This window comes from Phragmites australis, chromosome 8, assembly GCF_958298935.1.
Source record: "Phragmites australis chromosome 8, lpPhrAust1.1, whole genome shotgun sequence".
NCBI classification, from domain to species: Eukaryota; Viridiplantae; Streptophyta; class Magnoliopsida; order Poales; family Poaceae; genus Phragmites; species Phragmites australis.
In genome coordinates, this window is record NC_084928.1 from 37607697 (window position 1) to 37634728 (window position 27032).

Genomic DNA, 27032 nt, shown 5'->3' on the forward strand with positions numbered 1-27032 from the left:
CCGTGACCGCTCTGGCAATTCTTATGTTGAGTGAAAGCATCGGTATTGTTCACAACACGGTGGTCATCTGATATCTAAAAAATCAGTGGTCTTCTGTTTCTTTAAATATCTTAGAACCTTTTGTACGTATTTGATAATACATGTGCAATCTATTTTAATAGGATTCAACCAAAAAGCCTATGTAGAATTTAAACTAAAATTCTTAAAAAAGTCTACTTTTATAACTTCTAACAATTGTAAGGGCCTTAAATAAAATGCCAAAAATCTAATTTTTTTTACTAATATTCTTATTACGTGATGGAATAATTTCTAAAATTGTTTTCAGCCCTAGGTTATATGTTGAAAAAGTGAGGCCATTTATAATGCTTTATTTATACGAAGAACGCCAAGTTCTTCATGGAAATGTCTACTTAAAACAACAGAACACTAATATCTTCGAAAGATCTTCGGCCAACTTCTATAGATGGAAGGAGTGTTTTAAGGAGACATTTTTTTTTGCTCAATCCCATAGAATGAACCCTACTATTAAATTGCTGGTGTTAGACTGGTTGCAAAATTTTATTTAATGTTTTTTTTGTTTCTTTCTTCCTTCCTCTCCTTATTCATACACTCGTTGCACATTGTTATGGAAGAAAAAGTCTTCCACGAACAAGACGCGGCGAGAGACAATCTATTGGAGTGGCTCAAGCTTGAATACCCTGAATGATGAAAAAATATGTCCCTTGGCATGGTGGCCATGTGTCAGTATTTATATTACCTTCTAAAGTGTAAGTGTATAAGCATACTCTTATGGGGTTGATAAAGATACAAGTTGTCACTATATAATCGGGACCTAGGGCTAGCCTCGTAAAATATTGTTATAGCAAGTGGAAGTGACTGTTACGGCAAGCGGCCATAATACTTGGTCGGTCGTCTGTTGCGGCACCGGTCCTGTCTAGTGTGTCAAGTCGACCACCAATCACATTAACATTAAATAACGGTCACTCCGTGATAGGTACCACGTGGCTAATGGATCTCTTTCCCGTTGGTCTTACTGGGGACCCATTGCTCCCTAAGCCTGTGGGGGTTAGCGACCTTCAAGATCCGTGGGCTCTAGAGGCATGGGTCTCCGTGGCGACTTGAAGCTCGAGGCTCCGAAGGGGTTTTAATTTTGGTGGCCTTCGGACTTAGGCTGACGAAGCCTAAGGGTGTCAGGGGTTTTTGATGGCGACCCCCAACAACAACCCCAATGGTCAGCGGAGCAGTTGGATATGTTTGTTTTAGCGGTTGTAGTTTAAACTTGTAGTTCTGTGGTAATTTTACTAAAATATTTGTAGTTTTACAATAAATCGATATTAAATTTGTAGTTTTGCGAAACTATTATTTAAATCTGTAGTTTTACAAAGTATATGTAGTTTTTGTGATAATTTGACTTGTCAGTTATCGAGCTAAGCTTCTCTGCATCTCTTGCCTACATGTCAGGTTACAATCTGTTACGAGCTTTCAGTTTGGTCTCTCAGCATGGCGTCGCCTTCCTGTTTACACCAATCAGATTGGTGGTGAGAGTGAGATCACAGAGCTGCAAGAGTAAATACTGTCATAGTTACTTGTCGTGCATGGTTAACTAACGTGTGAAATGCTGCCACAGCCACTTTTGTTTCTTCGAATTCTTTTTTTCCGAAAGATCCGGAACATTGCTGGCTTACGCATTAATAAGAAGAGAAGCAATTACATATACCAGTGACGCGATCGAGACCGAGCAAAACTGATAGTAAAGAACTACTCACGAGGAACTGCTTAACTAAGACAAAACTAGATAAGAGAACACAAGCTGATTACTCACGAAGGATATGAGAAACTAGTTCTGTGAGGTGTTTTGCACTAGCCGAGCACCAGATGCGAGCTTCATCTTAGATCACAGAAACTAGTTGAGGCAATTGCTTCTGTTACTGGCTGAAAACTCTATCGTTTCTCTCCCACCAAATGCTCCAGATTGTCAGGATGGCTAGCGAGCGAATCCCTTTTGCTGTAGCAGTAGGTAAGCTCGTAGCTAGTCCATGATATCAGTCCTTAATATATTCAATAACCTGTAAATTTGATGGTCAGATACTCAAACAACCAGCCCACACACTGATTGCACTCCAAATTGATCGTGCTTCCGGACATTCCACGAAGAGATGGTGGGTCGTTTCAAGATTGCGGCGACATAATTGGCAAAAGTAGCAGTTAGGCCGCTCTTGTAGCTATAGCCTGTTCGTAGTCCATACATGGTTTTGTAGTAGTAGCCAAAGTAAAATCTTGCATCTGGAAGGAGCCTAATTTTGACAAATTGTGGCCAGGAATTCAGATTGCATTCTGCCTTCAAACTGCATATGATAAGCAGATTTTGCTGAATATTCTCCGTTTGTTGTTCTTATCCAGGTGATTTTATTATTGGCCACAGACAAGCCATGCACTCCCTTGTGATGTAATCGGTTGATTTGTTTTCTCCATGCAGATGGATGAAGCAGAGATGGAAGGCAGAAAAGGAGGAAATTGATGGCAAGTGCCGTGCCTACTCACCTAATCACCTGTCACCACCACACACCCTGCTACGGTGCCTGCTAGCCTGCATAAGTCTGTTGCCGTATCATGGACAGAGTAGATGGCTGTTTTTCCGTTTTGCTATTTTCAGACATTCAGTTAGAGCGCATGATCAGCGCAGCCGCTCACCGCCGCTCGCCATGCGCCTGTTCTCACGGCACGTCCCAGCGATTTGGGATGGCACTTCGTGAGCACGAACGTGCCGCGTTTATCTCGGCCACTATGGCCATGTATTGCTTCTTTATATTCCGCAATCTAACAAGAAAACGATGCCAGTCTGAGAGCACCAAAGAACCGAGTGTTCACTGCTCATCTTCCAGTTCACGCGTGAGAGAGAGAGAGCTCACCGGCGTTCTTAACTCCGGCGTAATTCCGACAATTGGTATCAGAACCCCGTCGGTCCGGCCATGGCTGAAACACCGCCTCCCCGACGCAACGAAGGAAGCGAGGAGGTCGGAGATCATTCCGGCGCTGGAGGATCACGTTCGCCGTGACGTCGCCGCACTCGCCGCTCGTCAACAAGCCGTTCGCGCACCTGGGACGCCGGGCGCCGCGAGGTCATCATCGAGCGGGTGATCGAGCGCGGCTCCGGCAACATCCAGTACCCGATGCTCACGCGGACAAACTACCAGGAGTGGGCGTTGGTCATGAAAGTGAATCTCCAGGCGGCGCAGTACTGGGAGGCCATCGATCCCGGCGACCGCGAGGATCACACCGATCGCCCCGCTCTCGCCGCAATTCTGCGCGGAGTACCTTCGGAGATGTGGAGCACGCTGGCCAAGAAGGAGTCGGCGAGGGAGGCATGGCTGGCGGTGAAGACCATGCGGGTCGGTGTCGACCGCGTGCGCGAGGCGAACGCGCAGCAACTGCGACGCGACTTCAACGCCATCGTCTTCAAACCCGGTGAGTCGGTTGATGAGTTCTCAATTCGGCTCACTACCCTCGCGGAGAACCTGCGCACTCTCGGCGACAGCATCACAGACGCCGAGATCGTCAAGAAGCTTCTCCAGGTGGTGCCGGAGAGGCTGTCCCAGGCGGCCGTCGCGCTCGAGATGCTCCTCGACCTCAACACTACCCCAGTCGAGGAGGTCATCGGTCGTCTGCGGGTGTTCGAGCAACGCACGCAGCCGGAGGTCAAGCAGGTCACCGACTCGCTGGGCCGGCTGATGCTCTGCGAGGAAGATTGGGAGGCGCGCCGCAAGGCTCGGATCTAGCAGGAGCGCGGCGGTTCCGGCTCTGGGTCTGGCGGGCGCGGCAAACGCCGCGGCCGAGTGCGAGGCCGTGGACGTGGAAACAGCGAATTCCGCGGCGGCTCTTCCTCGAGCTCCGGGAAGCCGCCTCCCGACGATAAGTGCCGCAAGTGTGGCAAAACCGGCCATTGGGCTAGGGACTGCAAGTCCAAGAAGAAGGGAGAAGCGTATGTGGCGTAGGCCGACGAGGAAGAGCCACGGCGGAGCTGCTCCCTGCTGACACCGTCCCTCCATCACCGCCATCTTCACCAACATCGCGCGTACCACGCCGTGTCGAACTGGCGGAGGCCAAGGTCTTCGTCCAGCTCGACGGCCAGGCTAAGAAGGGCAGCGGCCGGTGGGTTCTCGACACCAACGCGACTAACCATATGACAGGATCTCGGAGCGCGTTCGCGGAGCTCGATCCTGTCGTATGTGGAACTGTGCGGTTCGGTGATGGATCCTTGGTGAATATTGAAGGGCGCGGGACGGTACTCTTCGCCTGCAAGTCCGGTGAACATCGCGCGCTCACCGGAATCTACTACATCCCGCGTCTCACTGCCAACATTATCAGCATTGGACAGATGGATGATGTAGGGAGCAAGGTCGACATCGAGCGTGGCATCCTTCGTCTGTTCGACCCCGATCGCCGCCTTCTCGCCAAGGTGCGGCGTGCGCCGAACCGCCTCTACTACCTCGACCTCGACATCGCCCGGCCAGCGTGCCTGGCGGCGTGCAGCAGCGAGCCGGCGTGGCTTTGGCATGCGCGATACGGTCACCTCAACTTCCAGGCGCTCCGCCAGCTGTCTCAACAGTCGATGGTCCGTGGTCTTCCTCCGGTCGACCACGTGAACCAACTCTGCGACGCGTGCCTGGTTGGGAAGCAGAGGAGGACGTCGTTCCCGCAGCAGTCCGCTCACCGCGCGGACGACCATCTGGAGCTTGTCCACGGCGACATCTGTGGACCGATCGAGCCCACCACTCCCGGGGGTAAGAGGTATTTCCTCCTTCTGATCGACGACATGAGTCTCTACATGTGGCTCACCCTGATCGCAAGCAAGGACGAGGCCGCCGCGGCCATCAAGCGGTTCAAGGCCCGCGCGGAGTTAGAGAGCGGGCGCAAACTGAAGGCGCTGCGGACGGAACGCGGTGGGGAATTCACGTTGATCGAGTTCGGCACGTACATGGCTGATCACGGTGTCCATCGGCAATTGACGGCCCCCCACTCGCCCCAACAGAACGGGGTCATCGAACGCCGTAACCAGACCGTGGTCGCCACCGCCCGCAGCATGATGAAGGCAAAGGGAGTCCCGGGGAGGTTCTGGGGGGAAGTTGTGCACACCGCGGTATATCTCCTGAACCGATCTCCGACAAAGGCACTGGCCGGTGTGACCCCGTACGAGGCGTGGCATGGGGAGCAGCCGGCGGTCCACCATCTCCGGACTTCCGGCTGCATCGGCCATGTCAAGAACACGCGGCCACATCTGAAGAAGCTCGACGATCGATCTACGCCAATGGTGCTGCTTGGCTACGAGGCAGGAAGCAAGGCTTATCGCCTCTATGATCCCGTTGGTGGACGGGTGCACGTGTTGCGCGACGTCCTGTTCGACGAAAGCACGAGCTGGAGCTGGGACGCTGCATCGACACCGGCTGCCGGAACCGAGCCCTTCAGCGTCGAGTTCATGTCCCTGCCCACCAGAGGCAGGGAATCGGAGCCTGCTGCAGCAACACCTTCGCCGAGCCTTGCACCGGTGTCACCACTAGCTGCCTTGCCACTACCCGCATCACCACCATCTGCATTGCCGATCGGGAGCGCCGGGCAGCCTTCATCGAGCTCAACTGCGGCGTCAGCAACAACACCGCTATCTCCCCAGGACGGCATTGAGTTTGCGTCGCCACCGTCGTTCGACGACGTGCTTGACGCAAACGTGGCCGACTCCGAGCCCCAGCGCTACCGCCGCGTCGACAACATCATCGGCAATGGCACTCCACCTGGGTATGCACCTCGGGCACTTGACTTCGATGAACTCCATGCTGTCAGTGCCGAGGAACCAGGCTCGTTTAAGGAAGCGGAGCACGCTCCGGAGTGGCAGGAGGCCATGCGACAAGAGATGGACGCCATCATCGCCAACGGGACTTGGAGCCTCATCGACCTCCCCGCCGGTCACCGCACAATCGGCCTCAAGTGGGTCTTTAAAGTGAAGCGGGACCAGCGGGGTGTCATCGTCCGTCACAAGGCGCATCTCGTGGCCAAGGGGTACGTCCAGCGCCAGGGGGTGGACTTTGAGGAGGTGTTCGCACCGGTGGCGCGCCTCGAGTTCGTCCACCTCATGCTCGCCATCGCCGCACACTGGAACTGGCCAGTCCATCATATGGACGTCAAATCGGTGTTCCTCAATGGCGACCTCAAGGAGGAGATATACGTCGCTCAACCACCTGGCTTCGTTGACAAGCTTCGCCCCGACAAGGTTCTGAGCCTCCACAAGGCGCTCTACGGACTTCGTCAAGCTCCCCGCGCCTGGAACGCCAAATTGGACTCGACGCTGCTTTCCCTCGGCTTCAAACGCAGCGAGAACGAGCACGGCGTGTACACGCGCGGGAAGGCTGAGAAGCGGCTGATTGTCGGCGTTTACGTCGATGATCTTATCATCATAGGCGGCGACGACGCGGAGCTCTGCGCGTTCAAGGAGGACATGAAAAGGGAGATTCCTGATGAGCGACCTGGGCGCACTCTCGTACTACCTCGGCATTGAGGTGCGCCAGGCGCGATCGGGGATCACCATCTCCCAGGAGCGCTACACCCAGAAGCTGTTGGAGCGGGCTAGAATGCTTGGATGCAATCCGAGCTCGACGCCGATGGAGCCCCGGCTGAAACTTCTCAAGGAAAGCACTGCGCCGAGAGTCGACGCCACCGCCTACCGGAGTATCGTTGGCGGACTCAGGTATCTTCTCCATACGCGTCCGGATCTTTCATTCAGTGTTGGCTATGTGAGCTGGTACATGGAGGTGCCAACGGAGGAACACCAGGCTGCTGTCAAGCGCATCCTGCGCTGCGTGGCGGGGACAGTGAGCCTGGGCATTCACTTCAAGCCGGGGAACAAGAAGGAGCTGCCGCGACTGCACGGCTACAGCGACAGTGACCTTGCCGGCGATGTCAACGATCGCAAGAGCACCGGCGGGGTCATCTACTTCCTCAATGACGGGCCAATCTCTTGGCAATCAAGCAAGCAGAAGGTCGTGGCCCTCTCGTCGTGTGAGGCCGAGTACATCGCGGTGGCGACCGCGACCTGTCAGGGTGTCTGGTTGGCGCGCCTCCTCGCGGACTTGCTCGACGTCGAGGCCAGCGCACCGACGCTACGGGTGGACAACAAGTCCGCCATTTCTCTGATCAAGAACCCAGTGCACCACGATCGGACCAAGCATATTGATGTGAAGTACCACTACGTCCGGGAGTGTGCAGACCGAGGTCTGATCGACGTTCAGTTCATCGGAACGGCGGAACAGCTGGGTGACGTTCTCACCAAAGCTCTCGGCCGACTGAAGTATGAAGAACTTCGAAGCAAGATCGGCCTCACCAAACTTCTCTCTGCCGGCAACAGCGCTTAGGGGGTGATTTGCTAGCCTGCATAAGTCTGTTGCCGTATCATGGACAGAGTAGATAGCTGTTTTTCCGTTTTGCTATTTTCAGACATTCAGTTAGAGCGCATGATCAGCGCAGCCGCTCACCGCCGCTCGCCATGCGCCTGTTCTCGCGGCACGTCCCAGCGATTTGGGATGGCACTTCGTGAGCACGAACGTGCCGCGTTTATCTCGGCCACCATGGCCATGTATTGCTTCTTTATATTCCGCAATCTAACAAGAAAACGATGCCAGTCTGAGAGCACCAAAGAACCGAGTGTTCACTGCTCATCTTCCAGTTCACGCGTGAGAGAGAGAGAGAGAGAGCTCGCCGGCGTTCTTAACTCCGGCGTAATTCCGACAGTGCCGCCTCGACCGTGATTTGCATTGCTGCATATCTATCTGCATGTGTGAATTTTGACTCTTGATCTGTCTGTTTCCCTGTCCTTTTGTTACTCTACTATATTTCTCTTCACACGAGCACTGCATATTTGCAGTCATTGCTCTGCAGACTGAGAGGATCTCTGCATACATTGCTGGAGATTGGAGAGGAGCTGAATTGAAGGAGATCGATTCGGATGGTGCTCCGGTCTGCTGAGTTTATCTCTCCCTCTGCAAATATTTCCCCCCGGGGGGGGGGGGGGGCGCTGTCGTGGATCTTCCTGCATGCATGATTTCCTGCATGGCCGCATCGTCAATGCTTTGAATGCTGAGCTACCCTGAGGTACGTACGCACGAACATCGATCTATTCCCTCTATCCTATCATTGGCAATCTTATTGTAGTACGTGTGTATGAATGACTGCTGTAAGAAACATGACATGCTGCTTGGTATTGCAGCTAGAACACGCTCAACTGTTGAAGCATAACTGTCGAGGATCACGAGCTGGTCCTGCTAGTGCAATCGTAGTCGTAGTCACAGCTCTCGCAGAAGTGGTGTGGTGGTCTGGCTCCAAGGCCATCTCAGGCATGTATGTACTTTAAAGAGTCCACTGCCAGTAAGGAACAGTACTGCACCACTGTTCATCGGGTACTACAGTCTATAGGGATGGGGAGCCTAATAATTGAGTCTGGTCTCCGGTCGTTGGTCACGAACCGGTGTAGTCGAGTCAGTCAGATTTGCTTACGAAGACATAGTGGACGGCATATGTTATGGTAATTGATTGGGTTGGATATTTTGAATAAAATGTACAATTTGGCGTTTTAAATTTGACAAGTATCCTTTTCTTATATGCCTGAGGCAGATATTTCAGTGATGTTGGTAGAGGTTTTTGCATAGAGGTTGTAACATTGTACCCAGAGGAGGCAGCATGCATTTCTGCAATATTACCATCACGTAACACTCTGAAATATCCTATACATCTCATCAACCAACATAATACCCCCTCCCAACCAACCAAGAAAGCAACAGCACCAGAAATTACAAATAGCAGGAGTCAGGAGGACGGCATGCGAGGAGTAGTAGGCCTTGCAAGGCTCTGCTACTGATACTACTGCTACATAAATAGCTCCTCTCCTTGGCGTTTTCTCCTCATCTCTCTATATGACACTGCTATACTGAGAGAACAGAGAGGGTTCCTGTAGTTGAAACCTTGATCTCCATCTGGCCAAGGTGATCACGAGCTTCATATTCCACCTTCATCTCCGAGACGCCTCGATCTGTTCCATTTCTTTTTCCCCCTTCCAGTTGGTTTCCCACGGTTCTGCCGGCTTTTTTTCTCCCTGAGGAATCGTCTGTTTCTTGTGTTTTGGTTCCTGATTTCTGTGTCTACCCCGTTATTTCTTCTCGCCTTCTCTGTTTTCCGGTGTGTTTAGGTGTTGATATACATCAGAAGACCTTGTGTACGGCAATGTGTGTGCTTGTGTTGTCCTGTTGTTTCTTTCTTTTCTAATTTCTCATTACTAGCGCATCAACCTGTGCGACTGCACAGGCTAGAAATTTAGCTTACAGCTGAATTCTAGATATTTGTGTTAATAATGGTTGTATGCTAAGATACATCAGCTATTTATATTTAAATATTAGGATGTAAAATATAATGTAATTTTTGTTTATAATATTAGAATCATGTTTATTATTTGTGAATAGATCTAATTTATAATTTTCATTTTATGTGTTATGCAAATTAATTTTTATTTGTTTCTTGATTTTTTGAAATTATTATTATTTTTAATGTCGTCATCGAATCCCATATTATTTTTTGAAATACATTATAAATTCTTTGATATTATTTTTATGTGAGAATCCGTAATATGTTTGCGTTCTGTTGTTTTAATTTCGTAATGTTTGATTATACGCATATTTAATTGGCATATTTTAATTGATTTGGAAAAGTGTATTGATTGCTAACGTAACTAAGTTGGAGTTTGCTAACGTAACCTTATTGGACAAAGGGTATCTATAACAAAAAAGAAAGAAAGGAAAAGCAAGGTAAGAAGTAGTCTTGGAGTTGGACTCTATGATTTATTTTTTAATCTTTTGTTTTTTTTAATTGTTGATATATGGTTATAGTTAGTCAATCAATTAATTCGACGGTCGGATGTTTTACTTTTTTATAAGAATTTCTAGGATTTTCCTAAGATTAATATGGAGGCACCAAAAGGAGCCTCCAATTAGTAAATATAAGATGGCTATGCTTTTGGTCCTATGGCTGGGTGTGTGTGAATTGAGCACGCTCCTTCTGTACCTTTTCATTGTTTTTTCTTACCTGTTGTAAATCTTCCTTTGTAATTTCGGTATGTGAGTTTTTTGTGGGCAAAAGCTGAGACCTTTAAGTTAGAGCGTTCAATTTCCTCGATATTTCCCTGTTTTCCTTATACTTCAGGCATTCTGGGTTCCTTTTCTCTCCATACCTTCTTGGCATCAATATGCGGAAATGCTCCACATTTTTTCTGCAAGAAAGATATGATTTTAACATAATTTTGGGGTGTCAAGATCCTATTTTGTCTGGCATCCTAATATTTTCTGCTCTTTTCCCTAAATTTTTTTTCTTTCGAAAGGACGGCAAGAGAATTGCCGAATTATATTAGAGAAGGAGAAAACGAAACATAAAAGGATCAGGACGGACCCAAACCAGTTCGACAAGCCAAAACAAGGGAGGAAACAACAAAAGGTCCAACCGCGCTCGGTGAGAACCGAGGCACAAACCAAACGAAGGAACCCACCACAAGAAGCCGGGCGCCCTCAAAAACCTAGGACCCAAACCCTAACTAAGCCAAGATCCACGCCCGGTTCCTTTGATCAATATCCTCTTTTATTCTGGTAGCAATGACGACTTCATCCTTGCTTTGATTTTGGAATACTCGACGATTCCTCTCCTTCCAAATATTCCACCAAAAATAGATAACTTCTCCATTGAAATCTTTTCGATTTTCTTTGGTAATCTTACGTCTCGCTTTACGCCACCATGTCCGAATGTTGGACAATTCATTTAGGCTTGGCACAATATCCCAACCGAACCAAGGAGCAACGTATTGCCAAACACGGCGAGTAAATGCGCAGTCTTTCAGCAAATGATTGACATTCTCATCCGCATTTGAGCATAGCTTGCATTGGCAGTTATCGTGGTTTTGTAGCCAACCTCTTTTGATCAAGTTGTCAACTGTGAGAATCTTGCCTTGAATTGCCAACCAAGCAAAGGTCTTGCACTTAGGCTCTGTTTTTGCTGTCCAAATAGCCTGGGTTTGGATCCGGTTCACTGCCCCTGAGAACTGAATTTTGTAAGCACTCTTTGTTGAGTAGATTCCGTCCGCAGTCCATTTCCATTTTATTTCGTCTTCCACAGACTGATCCCGATGTGTGCTCTGAATTGCAGACCATAGATCACTAAACTGGGCTAGTTCCTCCTGTGTTGTTAATTGGCGCAAACTCCGAATCCAATTGTCATTGAGTAACTCTTTCCTCACTGTTCTGTGCTTCCTTGATGCCAGTTTGAACAATTCCGATGCAATCACCTTCGGAGCAAGTCCATGAACCCAGCTATCATGCCAAAATTGTGTCTTATCTCCTTTTCCTACCGTTACCGTTGTGGATGCCATGAAAAGGTCTCTGTCTGTTTTGTCAACCGGAGGTTGTAGATGAGCCCACGGTCGGTCCTTGTCTGTCCATTGATACCACAACCATCTCAATCTTAAAGCTTTAGCAAAAGTTTCGATCTCCAGGATGCCCATACCTCCCCGCTCTTTTGGCCGAGCTGTGCATTTCCAGTTCACCAAAGAATGACCTCCCGAGACCTTTTCTGGCGCCTCCCCTTTCCAAAGAAAAGCCCTTCTAATGCTATCAATTCTCTTCGCAAGCCACTTTTGCAAAGGGAACACTGTTAGGTGGTAGGTCGGCTGCGTAGAGAGGACCGATTTAACCAAAGCATCTCTCCCGGCCAAGGAGAAAAACTGTCCCTTCCAACCCGAGAGTCTTCCTCCTACCTTATCAATCAGAGGCTGAACATCCACCTTCCTTAGCTTTCTTACGTGCAAAGGTAGCCCGAGATATTTGCAAGGGAAGGCTTTAATCTGTCCCGGAAACACAGAGAGAAGGTCCTCCAAATCGACATTTTGACATCTTATCGGAAACAACTCGGTCTTTGAAAGATTCGTAATCAAACCTGAGCATTTCCCAAATGCTGTAAGGATCTCATCTAAAGTTTGCAGCTCTTGCTTATCCGGGTTGGTGAAGATTACTGCGTCATCAGCGAATAAGGAGCATCTCAATTTTGCTCTAGTTGGCAGGACCGGGTTCAGCAGACCAATGTTCTCCGCCATTGAAACAAGTCTTTGCAATGGGTCGATTGCAATGATGAAGAGCATAGGAGAGAGAGGGTCCTCCTGCCGGAGACCCTTAGCATGGAAAAACTCCTTACCCGGCTCTCCATTGAGCATAACGCGAGAGGAGGAAGAAGCCAGCAGTTGACAAATCCAATCTGTCCACCTTCGGCCGAACCCAAGCTTGACCAGCACTTCAATGAGAAATTGCCAATTTACCGAATCGAAAGCTTTCGAAATGTCCAGCTTGATGAAAAGGGACGGCCTTTTTTCCCTGTGCAACACCTTGGTGACACTCTGGACATAGACAAAGTTGTCGTGAATGCAGCGATTTTTGATAAAAGCACTTTGACTTCTTGAAACAATGTCTTGCAGTCTGGGTGCCAACCTGTTAGCTAGCAATTTTCCCTAAAATTCTTTTGATCACTTTACATGTTTGACCTCTGATTATGTTTTTACATCATTTTTTTCTTCATTTGGTTAGTTTAGCATGCATTTTAGTTCTTGATTCATCATATTAAAAGTATGCTTCTTGATCATTTTTTCTTGTTTGTTTTTGGAGCCATTTCCAACTCCCAAACCAAAGGGTGTTCTTCCCTTCGGTCTTCTTATGCCTAAGTTTATATATTATGTTCTCGTAATGTAATTATCTATCTTTAGTTCACTTGTAGTCTTTACTTGGTTATCACAAGTTATCTCTAAGTATCGATTTTTGTTTCAGTTGCTCGAAATAGTTGAGTATGCTCATACTGTTATTTAGTTTAGTTTTGTGTGACCTCGGTCTGTAAGTCCTCGCAAGACCAATCCATTCTTGTCTAGGTGTATTGAATTGTTCATGATAGCTCAGCCACTGCACTATATATTCTTTTTTTTCTTGGAGGAACCAGACACTATATATTCTCTTATGCTATCTAGAGCTAAAGTAAGACTCTTTCAGATAGTGACCGTGTTAAGCATTAACAAACAAACCAAGTTTACTATGAACCTCCTTAGCTTGCTTTTGTTAATACCGACTTCTAGATCTGTACAATTCATCGCTGTCTGAATTCTTCAGCTATGTGTATGCGTGTATATTTTCACAGTTCCGATTAGATTATAAGAGCTGGACTTTACTCTCTTGGTAGATCATCGATTTAATTTGTCAACATCACTGTTTCACCGTCCTCACTCCTCAGCATGGGATCTTGGAGACCAAGACTGCCTGGGTTTGGCGAGGGCTCACAGGCTGCTGAGCCTGGTGGTGGAAGAGGTCCTGGAAGAGGTGTTGGTGGTCGCGGTGGATCCTACTATCAGCAATTCCCACAGGGTGGTCATGGAGCAGGCTACTACCAGCAGAGACAACCTCGTGGAACAATGACGTCGCAGCAGTGGCAGCCTACTGCTCCTGCTGGAGGGTATTTGGACCATGGCCAGACTTCCAGCGGAGTGCAGCCACCACACTACTACGGTGGTGGTAGAGGTGGACGTGGGGCTGGCCCGTCCGCCATAGCTTCCGAGCTGCGCCAAGCAATGGACAACATCTCCTCACCAGAAGCAGGCTCTCCGGAGCTGTCACCACGCGCTCCTACAATGGAAATCACAGACCAGCTGAAAGATATGTCTGTACAGGATGAATCGATCGTGCAAGCATTTCCAGTGCCGAGCAATTCATATAAGTTTCCTCATCGACCAGGAAATGGAAGTATTGGCACCAGATGTTTGGTGAAGGCAAATCACTTCTTTGCTGAACTGCCTGACAAGGATCTTCATCAGTATGATGTATGTTGCATGGTCTATCTTTCAGCATCCTCTCTATAACTTAGATGTTCTTGACTTTTGAAATTTTGTGTCATGGTGTTGTCCCTTGACAGGTTTCAATCACCCCTGAAGTAACATCACGTATTGTGAGCCGTTCTGTGATGGAAGAGTTGGTGAGGCTGCACAAGGTATCATACTTGGGAGGGCGGCTTCCAGCCTATGATGGTAGAAAGAGCCTTTACACAGCTGGGCCATTGCCATTTACTTCAAAAGAATTTCACATCACTTTACTTGAGGAAGATGATGGTTCTGGTTTGGAGAGGTCTGTCCTTGAGCCATTCCTATTGGCACGTTTTCCTGGTCTTAGCTAGGGGAAAGCATCATGTTTTGACATTTCTTGTTGTCTTTTCTATGATCTAGGCGTCAGAAAACTTTTAAGGTGGTGATTAAATTTGCTGCGAGAGCTGATCTTCATCGTCTTGAGCAATTTATAGCTGGAAGGCAGGCAGAGGCTCCTCAAGAGGCCTTGCAAGTTCTTGATATTGTCCTGCGAGAGCTGCCAACGGCAAGGTAGAATGAACCTCTAGGCGTCACATACTAGGATAAATGAATTACAACTGTATATATGCTGATGCTTTCCACCCCGTTGATTCACAGATATGTACCATTTGGTCGCTTGTTCTTCTCTCCTAACCTGGGGAGGAGGCGATCCCTTGGCGAGGGATTGGAAAGCTGGCGTGGATTTTACCAGAGCATTCGTCCTACTCAAATGGGCTTGTCATTGAATATCGGTAAAGCTCTCTCCCTCCCTCTCTCTCATGGATGTGTGCATGTAATAAATGGTGAAACAACACAGTCAGCGATCTGTTTTTATAAATCTTGTTTTTATAGCCATAACATTCGGACATAAGCCCTTCCAATAGGTATGCAATCTGGGTGATGCTGATAAAAATATTTGAATCTGTGACCAAGCTCCCTACGAGCTTCACATCTCCAATCTTTCCAGTGCTGGCCATTGATATGATTAATTAATTTTGTCATGCCTCATGAAGGACCTCATATATAAAAAGTTTAGTTACATGAATAAACAAAGTCATTTTCTTGCTGATGGAAAGGCCATAACTGCTAATTATATTCCCAACAAGAAGCTCACAAATGATATGATAAAATGCATTTCGACTAGGTAGCATTATTGTTAGGGGTCGCCATCAAGGACCTTCGATGCCCCCTTGGTTCCGCTAGTCTAGGCCCGAGGGTTATCAGGCTCAGGACTCCTCTGAGATCCTATGGCTCTGGAGAGGTCTCGAAGGCCGTGCCTTCAGGGCCCTCTTGATCTCCGAAGCTATCAGCCATTCAGAAAGATCAATCAGGAGGGAGCCCGTAGGTCATCTCCACTTGCAGTGAAGAGACCGGTATTTAATACCAGTCAAGCGATGACCTCTTGACACACTGACACAAGTGGTGACTATCTGACAAGCTGATGCAATGTGACGTCGAAATAGATGACCAGCTACTAGGACAACCGCCCCACCAGCCGTGGCTATCAATTACGGGATTGTCCCTATACTCTGTGATACAGTAAAAAACTTGTATCTCTATTAGCCTCGTATGGGCATATTTGTGCATTCACACGATAAATAACAGTATAAATACAGACCCTTGTTCACAAAGTTAAAGGGATAAATTTGCCTAGAAATCAGTGGTGTTCTATCCATCTTCATTTCTTCTCCAAGCTTAAATCATTTTAGTGAATTAGCACTCGCCACACTTTGTTCGTGGAATATATTTTCTTTTCCCAACAATTATCATTCATAACTTAAGGTTTTACTCTTTTAGTATATCTTTTGGGCACATCATCAACCCAGCCATATACATATGACCTCTTATCATCTTTTTGGGTTGCCCCTTTATTGCAATTCAGAAGACAGGTTCTATTACATTGATCAGTCTTGATAGTGATGCCTTATTTTGGTGATGCTTTAAACTTTTTGTTCCACGATTTACATTCTCCACTTTTTTATGCCTTTCAGATATGTCGGCTACTGCTTTCTTCGAGCCGTTACCTGTCCTTGATTTTGTTGCACAGCTTTTAAATACTGACATCCACTCTAGGCTCCTCTCAGATGCTGAACGTGTTAAGGTATGCTTAGCTAACATTTCATGTTCAAATTATCGTTTCACTTAGAAAGAACTAAGTTCAAACGTAAACTTGGTACCTTCTATTTCTGTAAGATAGAAGTCCACTATCATTTGTTGCATATGTTCCCACATCACAGTAATATCATCTTAGTCTCAACGGTTTCGTGTTGTCTTATATATCGGAGCTGCCCTTGCTTGTTTTCTATTTGTCATTTTACTAACTGATTCAACAACCAACTTCTGTGTTATTGTCCAAAACTTTAGATCAAGAAGGCCCTAAGAGGAGTGAAAGTGGAAGTTACTCACCGTGGCAATATGCGACGAAAGTATCGAATAGCTGGTTTAACATCTCAGGCAACTCGGGAGCTAACGTATTGACATTCCTTGTTCCTTCATGCACTGTTGTGTTTACCTTTTCCCTTCTGGGGCATTTGTTCAGAGAAAAAAAGACATCCTAGGATACTAGTCTTATTTTACTAAAAGAAATTGATGTTATTTTGCCACAGTTTTCCCGTTGATCAAGGAGGCACAATGAAGTCTGTTGTACAATATTTTCAAGAGACATACGGCTTTGCCATCCAGCACACCTACCTACCCTGTCTACAAGTTGGCAATCATCAGCGTCCAAATTACCTTCCAATGGAGGTAAGCTTAAGTGCTGAAGCTGCTCTTCTTGTCTTTTGTAGTAAATCTCGACACTATTGTTTTGATCCTTGTTAAACCTTGGTACCCAAAGATATGCTTCCGATTTGTGCTTAAAGAGCTGAGTTTACTCAGGTCTGCAAAATAGTGGAGGGACAGAGGTACTCCAAGAGATTAAGCAAGAGTCAGATAAGAGCTCTTTTAGAGGAGACATGCCAGCGTCCACATGATCGGGAGCGTGACATAATTCAGGTATAGCATTTTTTTTCTTCTTGTTTTAGTTCTTTTGGGGCTCTCTTGTCGTTTGCTCCTTCACATGCTTATGCAAAATACAACCTATTTTTTGTGTCCGCAGATGGTGAATCATAACTCCTACCATGAGGATCCTTATGCTAAAGAGTTTGGCATTAAGATCAGTGAGCGTTTGGCTTCAGTTGAGGCACGGATTTTACCTGCTCCTCGGGTAGGTTGAAACTCACTCATGTTGAGGCAATGGCTTTTGAAGTACTTTTTTATTGTTCCCTTCACCCTTCTGTCTTAGCGATTCCTGTTTCTGAATGGGTGTAATACCATATTGATGGTTACATGAGAGGGTGTCGTAAAAAGGTGGGTGATTAACATACTTCATAATTCCTTGTAACATTTTCAAATCTGCCGTCCTTCCATTCACTGAGAGGGAGGTGTGGGACACGATCAAAAGCATGCCACTAGACAAGGAGTCGGGTCCGGACGGGTTTACGGGCCATTTTTACAAAGTTTGTTGGCCGGTCGTCAAAGACGACGTCTTGGTGGCAATTTACATGCTTCATATGGGGGATCTAGGAAGCTCCACCTCCTGAATTTGGCTCTTCTGGTCCTCATTCCTAAGTCATCGGGCGCGGTGCAGGTTCACAACTTCTAACCGATTAGCTTGGTGCATAGTTTTGCCAAGCTGGTCACCAAGCTCTTGGCGAATCGGCTTGTGCCTAAAGTGCAGTTGATCGTGTCCGTGAACCAGTCTGCTTTCATCAGAGGTCGTTGCATCCATGAGAACTTCCTCCTCGTTCAGCAGATGGCCAGGTTCCTCCACGGTCAAGGGAAACCTCCTTCTCAAGTTAGATATAACAAAGACATTCGATTCCGTTTCTTGGCCTTTCCTGCTCGAGGTACTTGAGCATTTGGGGTTCAGTCCTCAGTGGAGGGCCATGGTTTGCAACCTGTTGGCTTCTTCATCCACCCGAGTTCTACTCAACGGCTACCCAGGTGAGGTGATCGAGCACCGTAGGGGTCTCCATCAAGGTGACCCGTTGTCCTCGATGCTCTTTATCCTTGTCATGGACATGCTAAACGCTTTGTTTAACAAAGTTGGACTGGAAGGTCTTCTTCTACCGCTGGCAAACAGGAGTATAGGTCATCGCGTTTACATGTATGCCGATGATGTGGTGCTTTTCATTCATCCGTTGGCTCGACATTGTCTATCACCAAAGGGATCTTGCATTGCTTTGGTGAGTCGTCAGGTTTGTGTACCAATATGCATAAGAGCTCGGTCATCCCTATTCGGTGCCCGGAGTTCAGCTTGGATCTTGTGCGCTCGGAGCTGCCGTGCATAGTTTCAGACTTCCCTTGCAAGTACATGGGAGTTCCTTTGTTGATTCGTAGGCTATCCAAGGCTGAGTTGCAACTGATTGTGGATACGATCGATGATCTGCTGCCTGGTTGGAAGGCACGGTTGATGAATATCGTGGGCATAGCGGTCCTAGTTAGCGTGGTGCTTAAGGCCGTTCCTATCCATACTCTCCTGGCCTTGGATGTGCCCAAATGGGTGACTAAAGCCATCGACAAGCGAAGGAGGGCTTTCCTGTGGAAGGGACGTCGCAATGTGCAAGGTGGCCACTATGTTGTGGCTTAGCAGTGGGTGTGTCGGCCGCGGGAGCTTGGTGGTCTTGGCATCCACAATCTGGATGTGCTCGGTTGGTTGCTACGGATGAGGTGGCTTTGGATGCAGAAAACACAACCCGATCCGCCATGGGCGGCGCTCGGTCTCCGGTTCATGCCAACGCCCGTGCTCTGTTCACGGTGTCTATGGGTACCGTGGTGGGCGAAGGGAGGCCCACTATATTTTGGTCGGATCAATGGCTCAATGGTTGCTCCCTGTTGGACATGGCGCCTCACTTGTTGCCTTTTGTTGCGAAGCGCGCCATCGCCAGGAGAACTGTCTTTGAGGCTCTACAGAATCGGTCTGGGATTCATGACATTTGTGGTGGACTCTCCGGCCAGCTTTGGTCGACTACCTGCATGTTTGGGATGCTCTGGAGGGGAGGGTCTTGTTGGAGGGGGTGCCCCGACCAACATCTATGGCTGCTCTCGGCTTCAAGCACTTTCTCCACCCACTCGGTTTATCATCGGTTATTCATGGGTGCCATCGCTTTCGAGCCATACAGGAGGATCTGGAAGACCTGGGCGCCGTCGTGGGCCAAATTCTTTATCTGGCTGGCCACGCTCAACAGATGCTGGACGGCATACCGTCTTGCACGCTGCGGCCTTCACTATCCCCCTTGTTGCCCACTTTGTGACCAGACGGACGAAACAGTCCAACACATGCTCGCAGATTATGTGTTCGCCAGAGAGGTCTGGTTCAAGGCACTCCAACGTGTTGGCCTGTAGGCTTTGGTGCCGGATGGAGTTGAGTCCGTCTTCTAGCAATGGTGGTGGAAAGCGCAAAGCGGAGTTCCCCAAGGGGGTTTGTAACGGACTCAACTCTCTCGTTATCCTAGTGACCTAGTCCATTTGGAAGCATCACAACCATTGCGTCTTTGATGCCATTTGGCCCAACGTGGCGTCCTTGCTGCGTGAGATCTTTAAGGAGGCTAGTTGCTGGGATGCGTCGGGTGCAATAGGGTTGCGCTCGTTGTTCGTGTGAGTGTTTCGTCGGGCCGCTAGCTATGTTAGTGGCACACATGTAACTAAAAACTAACTCGGGCGTTGGTACGGTTTTGTAATCGATTGTTTCTTTTTCTTAATATAATGACACACAGCTCTCCTGTGTGTTCGAGAAAAAAACATTTTTAAACCCTTCTGTTTTGTTTCCATTGATGCAGCTCAAGTATAATGAGACTGGTAGAGAGAAGGACTGCTTGCCTAGAGTTGGTCAGTGGAATATGATGAACAAGGTACTAAACATTTTAACCATTTTTTTCTGAATAATAGTTTGGACATTATTTAGAGCTTAAGATTTGACCATATTGGTTCCATTTTTTTATGATGAAATAGTATGCATAAGCTGTTCAGTTGGGAAACCTATGCACTCTTGAAGAATTTTCGGCTGGTTAAAATATTGTTCAATCACTAATACAGCTGCATCAGTTCCACTTAGTTTTGGCCTAATTATTAGCATTAGTTCTATACTTTATTTTGAAGCTGACTAGTTCTATACTTCGCAAATCAAACAAGTGTTTCTTAATTAATTTGCCTAATGACTTGTGATTTATTTTCATTTTTCCTTATCTAGAAAATGGTAAATGGTGGTAGAGTCAGGAGCTGGATGTGTGTCAACTTTGCTCGAAACGTGCAAGAGAGCATTGTTAGTGGATTCTGTCGTGAACTTGCTCGCATGTGCCAAGCCTCAGGAATGGCAAGTACCCCTGGAACGCTTACTGAAATGGCCAGTATCCACTTCATCTACTTGTTTGTGGCAGTAACAGTATAAAGTGATTGTAGGACTTTGCTTTGGAGCCTATTCTTCCTCCTATGCATGCACATCCTGATCAAGTGGAGCGAGCTTTGAAAGCCAGGTTCCATGATGCCTTGAACATGCTAGGACCACAGCGCAAGGAACTTGATTTGCTTATCGGGATACTTCCTGACAACAATGGCTCTCTTTATGGTATCTAAACTTTCAACACCATGTGGCTCCTTTTATGTTTATTCCTAAATTATTGCGCTCATGATTGGTGTCAAATGCCACTGTTGGTATCAGGTGATTTGAAGCGTGTCTGCGAAATAGACCTTGGGTTGGTTTCGCAGTGCTGCTGTGCGAAGCAAGTTTTTAAAATGAACAAACAGATACTGGCAAATCTTGCTCTGAAGATAAATGTCAAGGTTGGTTTCCTTTTGATTTTGCTTTATCGTTTTTGTTTCATTTTTCAGTAGTTGAATCCAACACAATCTTTGTTTTTGAAGGTTGGAGGAAGGAACACTGTACTGGTTGATGCAGTGTCAAGACGCATTCCTTTGGTCACTGACAGGCCTACCATCATATTTGGTGCTGATGTAACCCATCCTCATCCTGGCGAAGATAGCAGCCCTTCAATTGCTGCCGTAAGTTGAAGTATCAAACTCATGTTTTGTGACTGTTCATTTGCACATTAACAAGCAATTGTTTAACCCTGCAGGTTGTGGCCTCCCAAGATTGGCCTGAGGTGACAAAGTATGCTGGTTTAGTTTCTGCTCAATCTCATAGGCAAGAGTTAATAGAGGATCTGTATAAGGTCACACATGTCCCTCAGAGAGGAACCATCTATGGTGGCATGATCAGGTATGGTCACCAAGGCCCCCTCTCTCCTTCCTCTCCTCTGTCTGTTCACCTACATCATAAGTAATACATGTTACGTTCCACATTTGCAGGGAGCTGCTTATATCCTTCAAAAAATCAACTGGTCAAAAGCCCCAGCGACTAATATTCTATAGGTGTGATCTCTTACAGAAACTTCCACTCTTGCTTTGAGGCACATGTTCCAAAAACCTGCTGTAACTGTCTAGCTACTGGAATTCCTGGCCAGTGGCAGGATATTGAACCCCAGATAGTATTGAGTTGATGGAATTGAGTAGCTAGTCTGTTTTTTATTTATCGAGTCAACCCGATTCTGCACTTTTTTTTTTTTTTTCTTTGATAAGAACGGCATGCTTCATAACTAGAGTTCAGTGCAGATCGATTACCGCTAGCTCGTATCTGACCTGTAGATAAGTTCTAAAACCCTGTTGTGGTATACTTGCGGGTTAATGTGGTTACCTTTGACAGGGATGGTGTCAGTGAAGGCCAGTTTTACCAAGTTCTTCTGCATGAGCTTGATGCAATTCGAAAGGTAACTTTTCACTTTGCCTGCTAGGTCATGAGAGTTACTGCTTGATCCAACTATTCTGTGTCTGCCTCAGGCTTGCGCGTCGCTGGAAGCAAATTACCAGCCACAGGTGACTTTCATCGTGGTCCAGAAACGGCACCACACGAGATTATTTGCACACAACCACAATGATCAGAATGCAGTTGATAGGAGTGGAAACATACTACCTGGTGAGCATTCAAACATGTATTTTAGAACATTCTGCTGATTGCATGTATATTTCTTTTTTCAGCAATCCTTAGCTGCATTTTCGTAATCTAATTAACTTGCTTGATTTTTTTTTTTCTTTGCTTTGAATTGCAGGTACTGTTGTGGACTCCAAGATTTGCCATCCTACAGAGTTCGACTTCTTCCTGTGCAGCCATGCTGGCATCAAGGTAACAGAAAGGCCTTGTTCCATCCGTCATTTCTCTAGTTAAAACGTGTACTAATATGTAAGGCGTACGTGGGTCTCCCTCCCTCGTAAAAAACAAAACAGGGCACAAGCCGTCCTGCTCATTACCATGTCCTGTGGGATGAGAACAAGTTCACGGCTGATGCACTGCAGACTCTTACCAACAACCTCTGCTACACGTAAGCTCCAAACTGCTATACATAAGTTGTCAACATTTTGAACAACCAATTAACAGTCTAGTAAGTTTTCAAATTGCTTGTGCAGCTATGCGAGGTGCACACGTTCTGTATCTATCGGTAAGTTGTGTTTGTGAAAGTTCGTTTTGGTTACAGTTGTGAGATTTGCTCCCTGGAGAAATCAACATCTCTGACGAAAATACTGTACTTGGTTACAGTTCCACCTGCATACTACGCTCATCTGGCTGCCTTCCGCGCCCGTTTCTACATGGAGCCGGACAGCTCGGACAGCGGTTCAATGGCGAGCGCCCTTGGCCGTGGAGGGCATGGGCAGTCGACGTCCCGCAGCACCCGCGCGGCCGCCGGTGGAGCCGTCAGGCCCCTGCCTGTGCTCAAGGACAGCGTCAAGAGTGTCATGTTCTACTGCTGAGCCTGAGCTGATGGAGTATTATATATCTGCGTCTGTCTGATTTGCTTCTGCTCATGTCATCTCCTACTGCTTGAGGATCCATGACTCGTGTGTCCTGCATTGCATTGCATATTTTCTGTCGCCGCTTTGACTCTATATTATTCTTCCAAACCAAAAAAGGCTTCGTCAAGGGATCACCGATCTATTTTAATATGGTCGCTGACATATTAGCTACCTATCGAAAGAGCGAATAGAGCTGATCAAGTTAATGGTTTAATCCTCATCTAGTTTAGGGGCCTCTTAACTCTCTAATACGCGAATGATACAATCCTTTTATAGACTATAACCTAAAAAGGCGAGAAACTAGAAACGTCTACCCTGCATCTTCGAGCAATTATCATGCTTGAAAATCAATTTCCAAGAGTGAATTGCTCTATTTTAGGGAAGCAAATGATAGTATAAGTCACTATGCTCGAAAATCAATTTCCAAGAGTGAATTATTCTATTTTAGGAAAGCAAATGATAGTATAAGTCACTGCGAAGAAATTTTCAGATGTGCTAAGGGGGAGTTTCTTTGTGATATCTGAGAATACCTATCCATTACTGTAAACTCCAAAAAGACTGAGCATTCGAATGAGCAAGTACTTATCGACGAGTGGGAGATTTGTCCTTCTCAACTCTGTGATTAGTAGTCTTTCAACTTATATGATGTCCTTTTTATTCCATGCGGGTTTTTTAAAAGATTGGATTATTTTTGTTTCAAATTCTTCTGGCAAAATGACAGTTACAAAAAGAAATATCGACTAGCTAAATGGAGTGTTCTCTGCCAACCTAAAGATCAGGGGGTTTAGGGATGCAAAATCTAAATGCTCAAAACAACACGCTGCTATGCAAATAGTTATACAAATTAGTTTTCGAGGAAGGGATTTGGTAGAACCTTTCGTGTAATAAATATTTGGAGTCAAAATCACTTTCTCAAGTTAGCTGGAACACTGGGGATTCGCACTTCTGGACATGTTTGATGAAGGTGAAGTGATATCTTTTTTACTTTGGTACCTTCATAGTTAGAGATGGCTCAGAGATCAGATTTTAGGAAGATAATTTGCTTGGTAACTCACCTTTGAGCAATCAATATTCTGGTCTCTATAACATAGCCTATAACAAACAAGATATGGTAGCTAGCGTTTTGTAGTCTTTTCCTCTAAACATTGCTTTCTATCGAAACCTGATCAGGCCTAAGTTGATAGCATGGAACGACATGCTCTCTCGCCTTATCAACATCACTCTTACATCTGAACCCGATGAATTTCGGTGAAAGCTGACCAAACATGACACTTTCTCAGTTCGATCCCTTTTACCGGGCCTTGATTAATAATGATGAACCTCGAAGAAATAAGAAAATTTGGAAGATTAAAATACATCTAAAGATAAAGATCTTTCTTTGGGACCTTAAAAAAGATCCTCCTAATAAAGATAATCTTTTCAAGAGACAATGGCAGGGTAGTTCTAAGTGTGGCTTTTGTTATAAGAATGAGATGATTAAGCATCTCTTTTTTATTGCTGTTATACCCTTTGTGCATGGTTTAAATCTTACCCCACCTAGAAGCGTTAGAAATATGTTTGGCAATTGGCTTCGAGATGTTAATAAACTTTGGAGAGACAAAATTATGGTAGCAATGACAGCTTTTTGTTGGTCGTTGTAGCTATGCAGAAACTATGTGATTTTTAACAATAGGAAAATTAACTTTCCTTTTGCAGGTTATCTTTGCATGTATGGGGTGGCTCCGTACATGGGCTGTGTTATAGCGATAGGAGCACCGGCATATGGTGGAGGCTGCATGTTCTCTTATGGTACGGGCGGTGAAGGGTATCTTTACCCGGTTTGGATGACAGTCTAAATTTCGGATTGAAGGCCCGTCATAGATCGTTTGTTATGGTCGCCCCTCTTCTTTTATTTCCTTTGTTTTTTTTTAGTGTTTTGGCTATGTGCATCTGTGCTATATAGAAACTAGAAGTGAAATCTTATGTACTTGTATCATCTTGATGTAACGTTAAGGGTCAATAAGCTTTCTTCATGAAAAAAATCTCTATGTTATTCAGCCACTGACTGTACTGCTTCTGCTTCTAATATTAATGGACCAGACGATGAATTATATATGTTTTGGATTGTCAAAATTTGTTATTTTGGGATTGTTATTATGCGCTTAACAGCTAAAGTTAAGAGGGCAACAGAAAGCTTGCAAAATTGGTACATAATTTTTGGCAGCGGATCCAAGGAGACTACAGTGTCCCTGCAGTTTCTCCGTTTCCTAGCTACTTGTTGCTCTTGATTTTATCGTCCTTCCTCCTCCTTGAATGCTACTTACTCGACATCGATGTTTGATTACGAATATGTATCTTAGGGTTCGTTGTTATACAAGTTCTCTTGGTTATTTCTGTTGACCATTGTTTCAGTCCTCAGTGGTCAAAGACGCTCTGAAATTTTCACCTTCAGTTGGTTTTTTATAAGCTGATGCTTCCTTAGAACTGGTCCATCAATTCATGGGTTTTTAAGTGCATTTGAGCTGTTATCTGGTCTAAAAATTAGCTTTCATAAGAACAAAATGTTTTGTTTTGGTGAAGCGCTAGATGGTGTGGATCAGTATGAAGAATTATTCGGATGTGCTAAGAAAGAGCTTTCTTTGTGCTATCAAGGAATTCCAATACACTATCGTAAACTTCGAAATTCGGACTGAAAAGAGTAGATGAAAGATTTGAAAAGAGTCTAAGTAGTTAGATGGACCAGTATTTATTGACGGGAGGTAGACTTGTCCTTCTTAACTCAGTTCCGCGAGAGGTACTTAAAAGACTGGATTACTTTCATTCCAGATTCTATTGGTTAAGTGACAGTCACAAAAGAAGTATCGTTTAGCAAAATAGAGTGTCCTATTCCAACATACAAATCAGGAGGTTTAGGGATACAACACCTCGATGTTCAAACCAACTCGCTATTATGTAAATGGTTATATAAATTAGTGTCCGAAGAGGGGTTTTGGCTTATTCAAAATAAATACTTGGGTTCAAAACCTTTATCGCAAGTCAGATATAAGGCTAGTGATTCTTATTTTTGGGCAGGATTGATGAAAGTGAAGCGATATTTTCTTCGCTTTGGTACCTCTATCATTACAAATGGTCCACAAATAAGATTTTGGGAAAATATTTAACTAGGAAATTCACATTTGAACAATCAATATCCTTTCTTATATAACATAGTTCGAAACAAACAAGATACAACAACCAACGCTTTACAATCCTTCCTACCAAAATTTTCTTTCCGTTGAGGCCTGAGTGGCCCTAAGTTGATAGCATGAAATAATTTGCTTCCTCGACTTATCAACATCAATATTATATAAGAACCCAACAAATTTTGGTGTAATTTGAACAAATTTGGAAAACTCTCAGCTAATTCACTTTACCAGACACTTATAAATAACGAAGAACCAATCATGAACAAGAAAAATTGGGAACTAAAGACACCATTAAAAATAAAAATATTTCTTTGGTACCTTCATACAAGGATTGTTCTAACAAAGGATAATCTGATCAAAAGATAATGGCAAGATAGTCAGAAGTGTTACTTTTGTTATAAAAATGAGACGATTAGGTATCTCTTTTTTGATTGCTAATTTGCGAGATTTGCATGGTTTATTATTCAAGTGGCTTCTAACCTTTACTCACCAAGAAGTGTTCCAAATATATTTGGTAACTAGCTTGGTGGGATTAGTAAGTGGTGGAAAGCCAAAATAATGGTAGCAACGACAATTTTTTGTTGGTCGTTGTGGTTATGCAAAGATGATGTGGTTCTTAATAAGAGAAAAATTAACTCTTATTTTCAAGTTATCCATACATATACATGGTTGCTCCATACATATATTGTATTGTAGTGGTAGGAGTACCAACATATGATGGTGTCGGAATATACTCTTATGGAGCGAGCGGTCAAGGGGATTTTACTTGGGTTGAATGACAGTATAAACTTTCGATTGAGGCTCCGTCAACCACGAACTGGATCATTTGTTCTCTTTTTTTTTTTACTCTTCTTTTGGTCATGTGCATCTATGCTATTAAAAAGCCCAAAATGAACTCTTATATGTTTATATTATCTTGATATAACTATAAGAGCCAATAAAACTTTCTTTATTGCAAATGATAGTTGATGAATAATGCTTAGGATCTCACATCTTCAGTCAAACATCTCTTTTTTTCATATAACCCAGTCAAACATTTTTCATCATGT

At 45.5% G+C, this 27032-nt stretch overlaps 2 protein-coding genes across 3 annotated transcripts; both read left to right on the forward strand.

Moving 5' to 3' along the window:
- Nucleotides 1-6647: 6647 nt before the first annotated feature.
- On the forward strand, nucleotides 6648-7397 carry LOC133927821 (secreted RxLR effector protein 161-like). The gene has a single exon (XM_062374205.1). The coding sequence runs from the start codon at nucleotides 6648-6650 to the stop codon at nucleotides 7395-7397; it is 750 nt and encodes a 249-aa protein (XP_062230189.1).
- Nucleotides 7398-8883: 1486 nt separating this feature from the next.
- Nucleotides 8884-22844, forward strand: LOC133927450 (protein argonaute 1D-like). 2 transcript variants are annotated; one of them, XM_062373923.1, is made up of 23 exons: nucleotides 8884-9020; nucleotides 13288-13921; nucleotides 14014-14222; nucleotides 14321-14470; nucleotides 14558-14691; nucleotides 15931-16040; nucleotides 16304-16410; nucleotides 16546-16684; nucleotides 16817-16933; nucleotides 17037-17144; nucleotides 19759-19830; nucleotides 20169-20291; nucleotides 20378-20543; nucleotides 20637-20758; nucleotides 20840-20977; nucleotides 21052-21194; nucleotides 21284-21346; nucleotides 21678-21741; nucleotides 21812-21947; nucleotides 22081-22154; nucleotides 22256-22350; nucleotides 22436-22467; nucleotides 22566-22844. In XM_062373923.1, exons 2-23 carry the CDS (start codon nucleotides 13340-13342, stop codon nucleotides 22775-22777), a joined length of 3096 nt encoding a protein of 1031 aa, XP_062229907.1. In that variant the 5' UTR covers nucleotides 8884-9020; nucleotides 13288-13339; the 3' UTR covers nucleotides 22778-22844. The 2 variants fall into 2 exon arrangements, with proteins under 2 accessions (XP_062229907.1, XP_062229908.1); XM_062373924.1 differs by having other exon boundaries at nucleotides 13339-13921.
- The last annotated feature ends 4188 nt before the right edge of the window (nucleotides 22845-27032 follow it).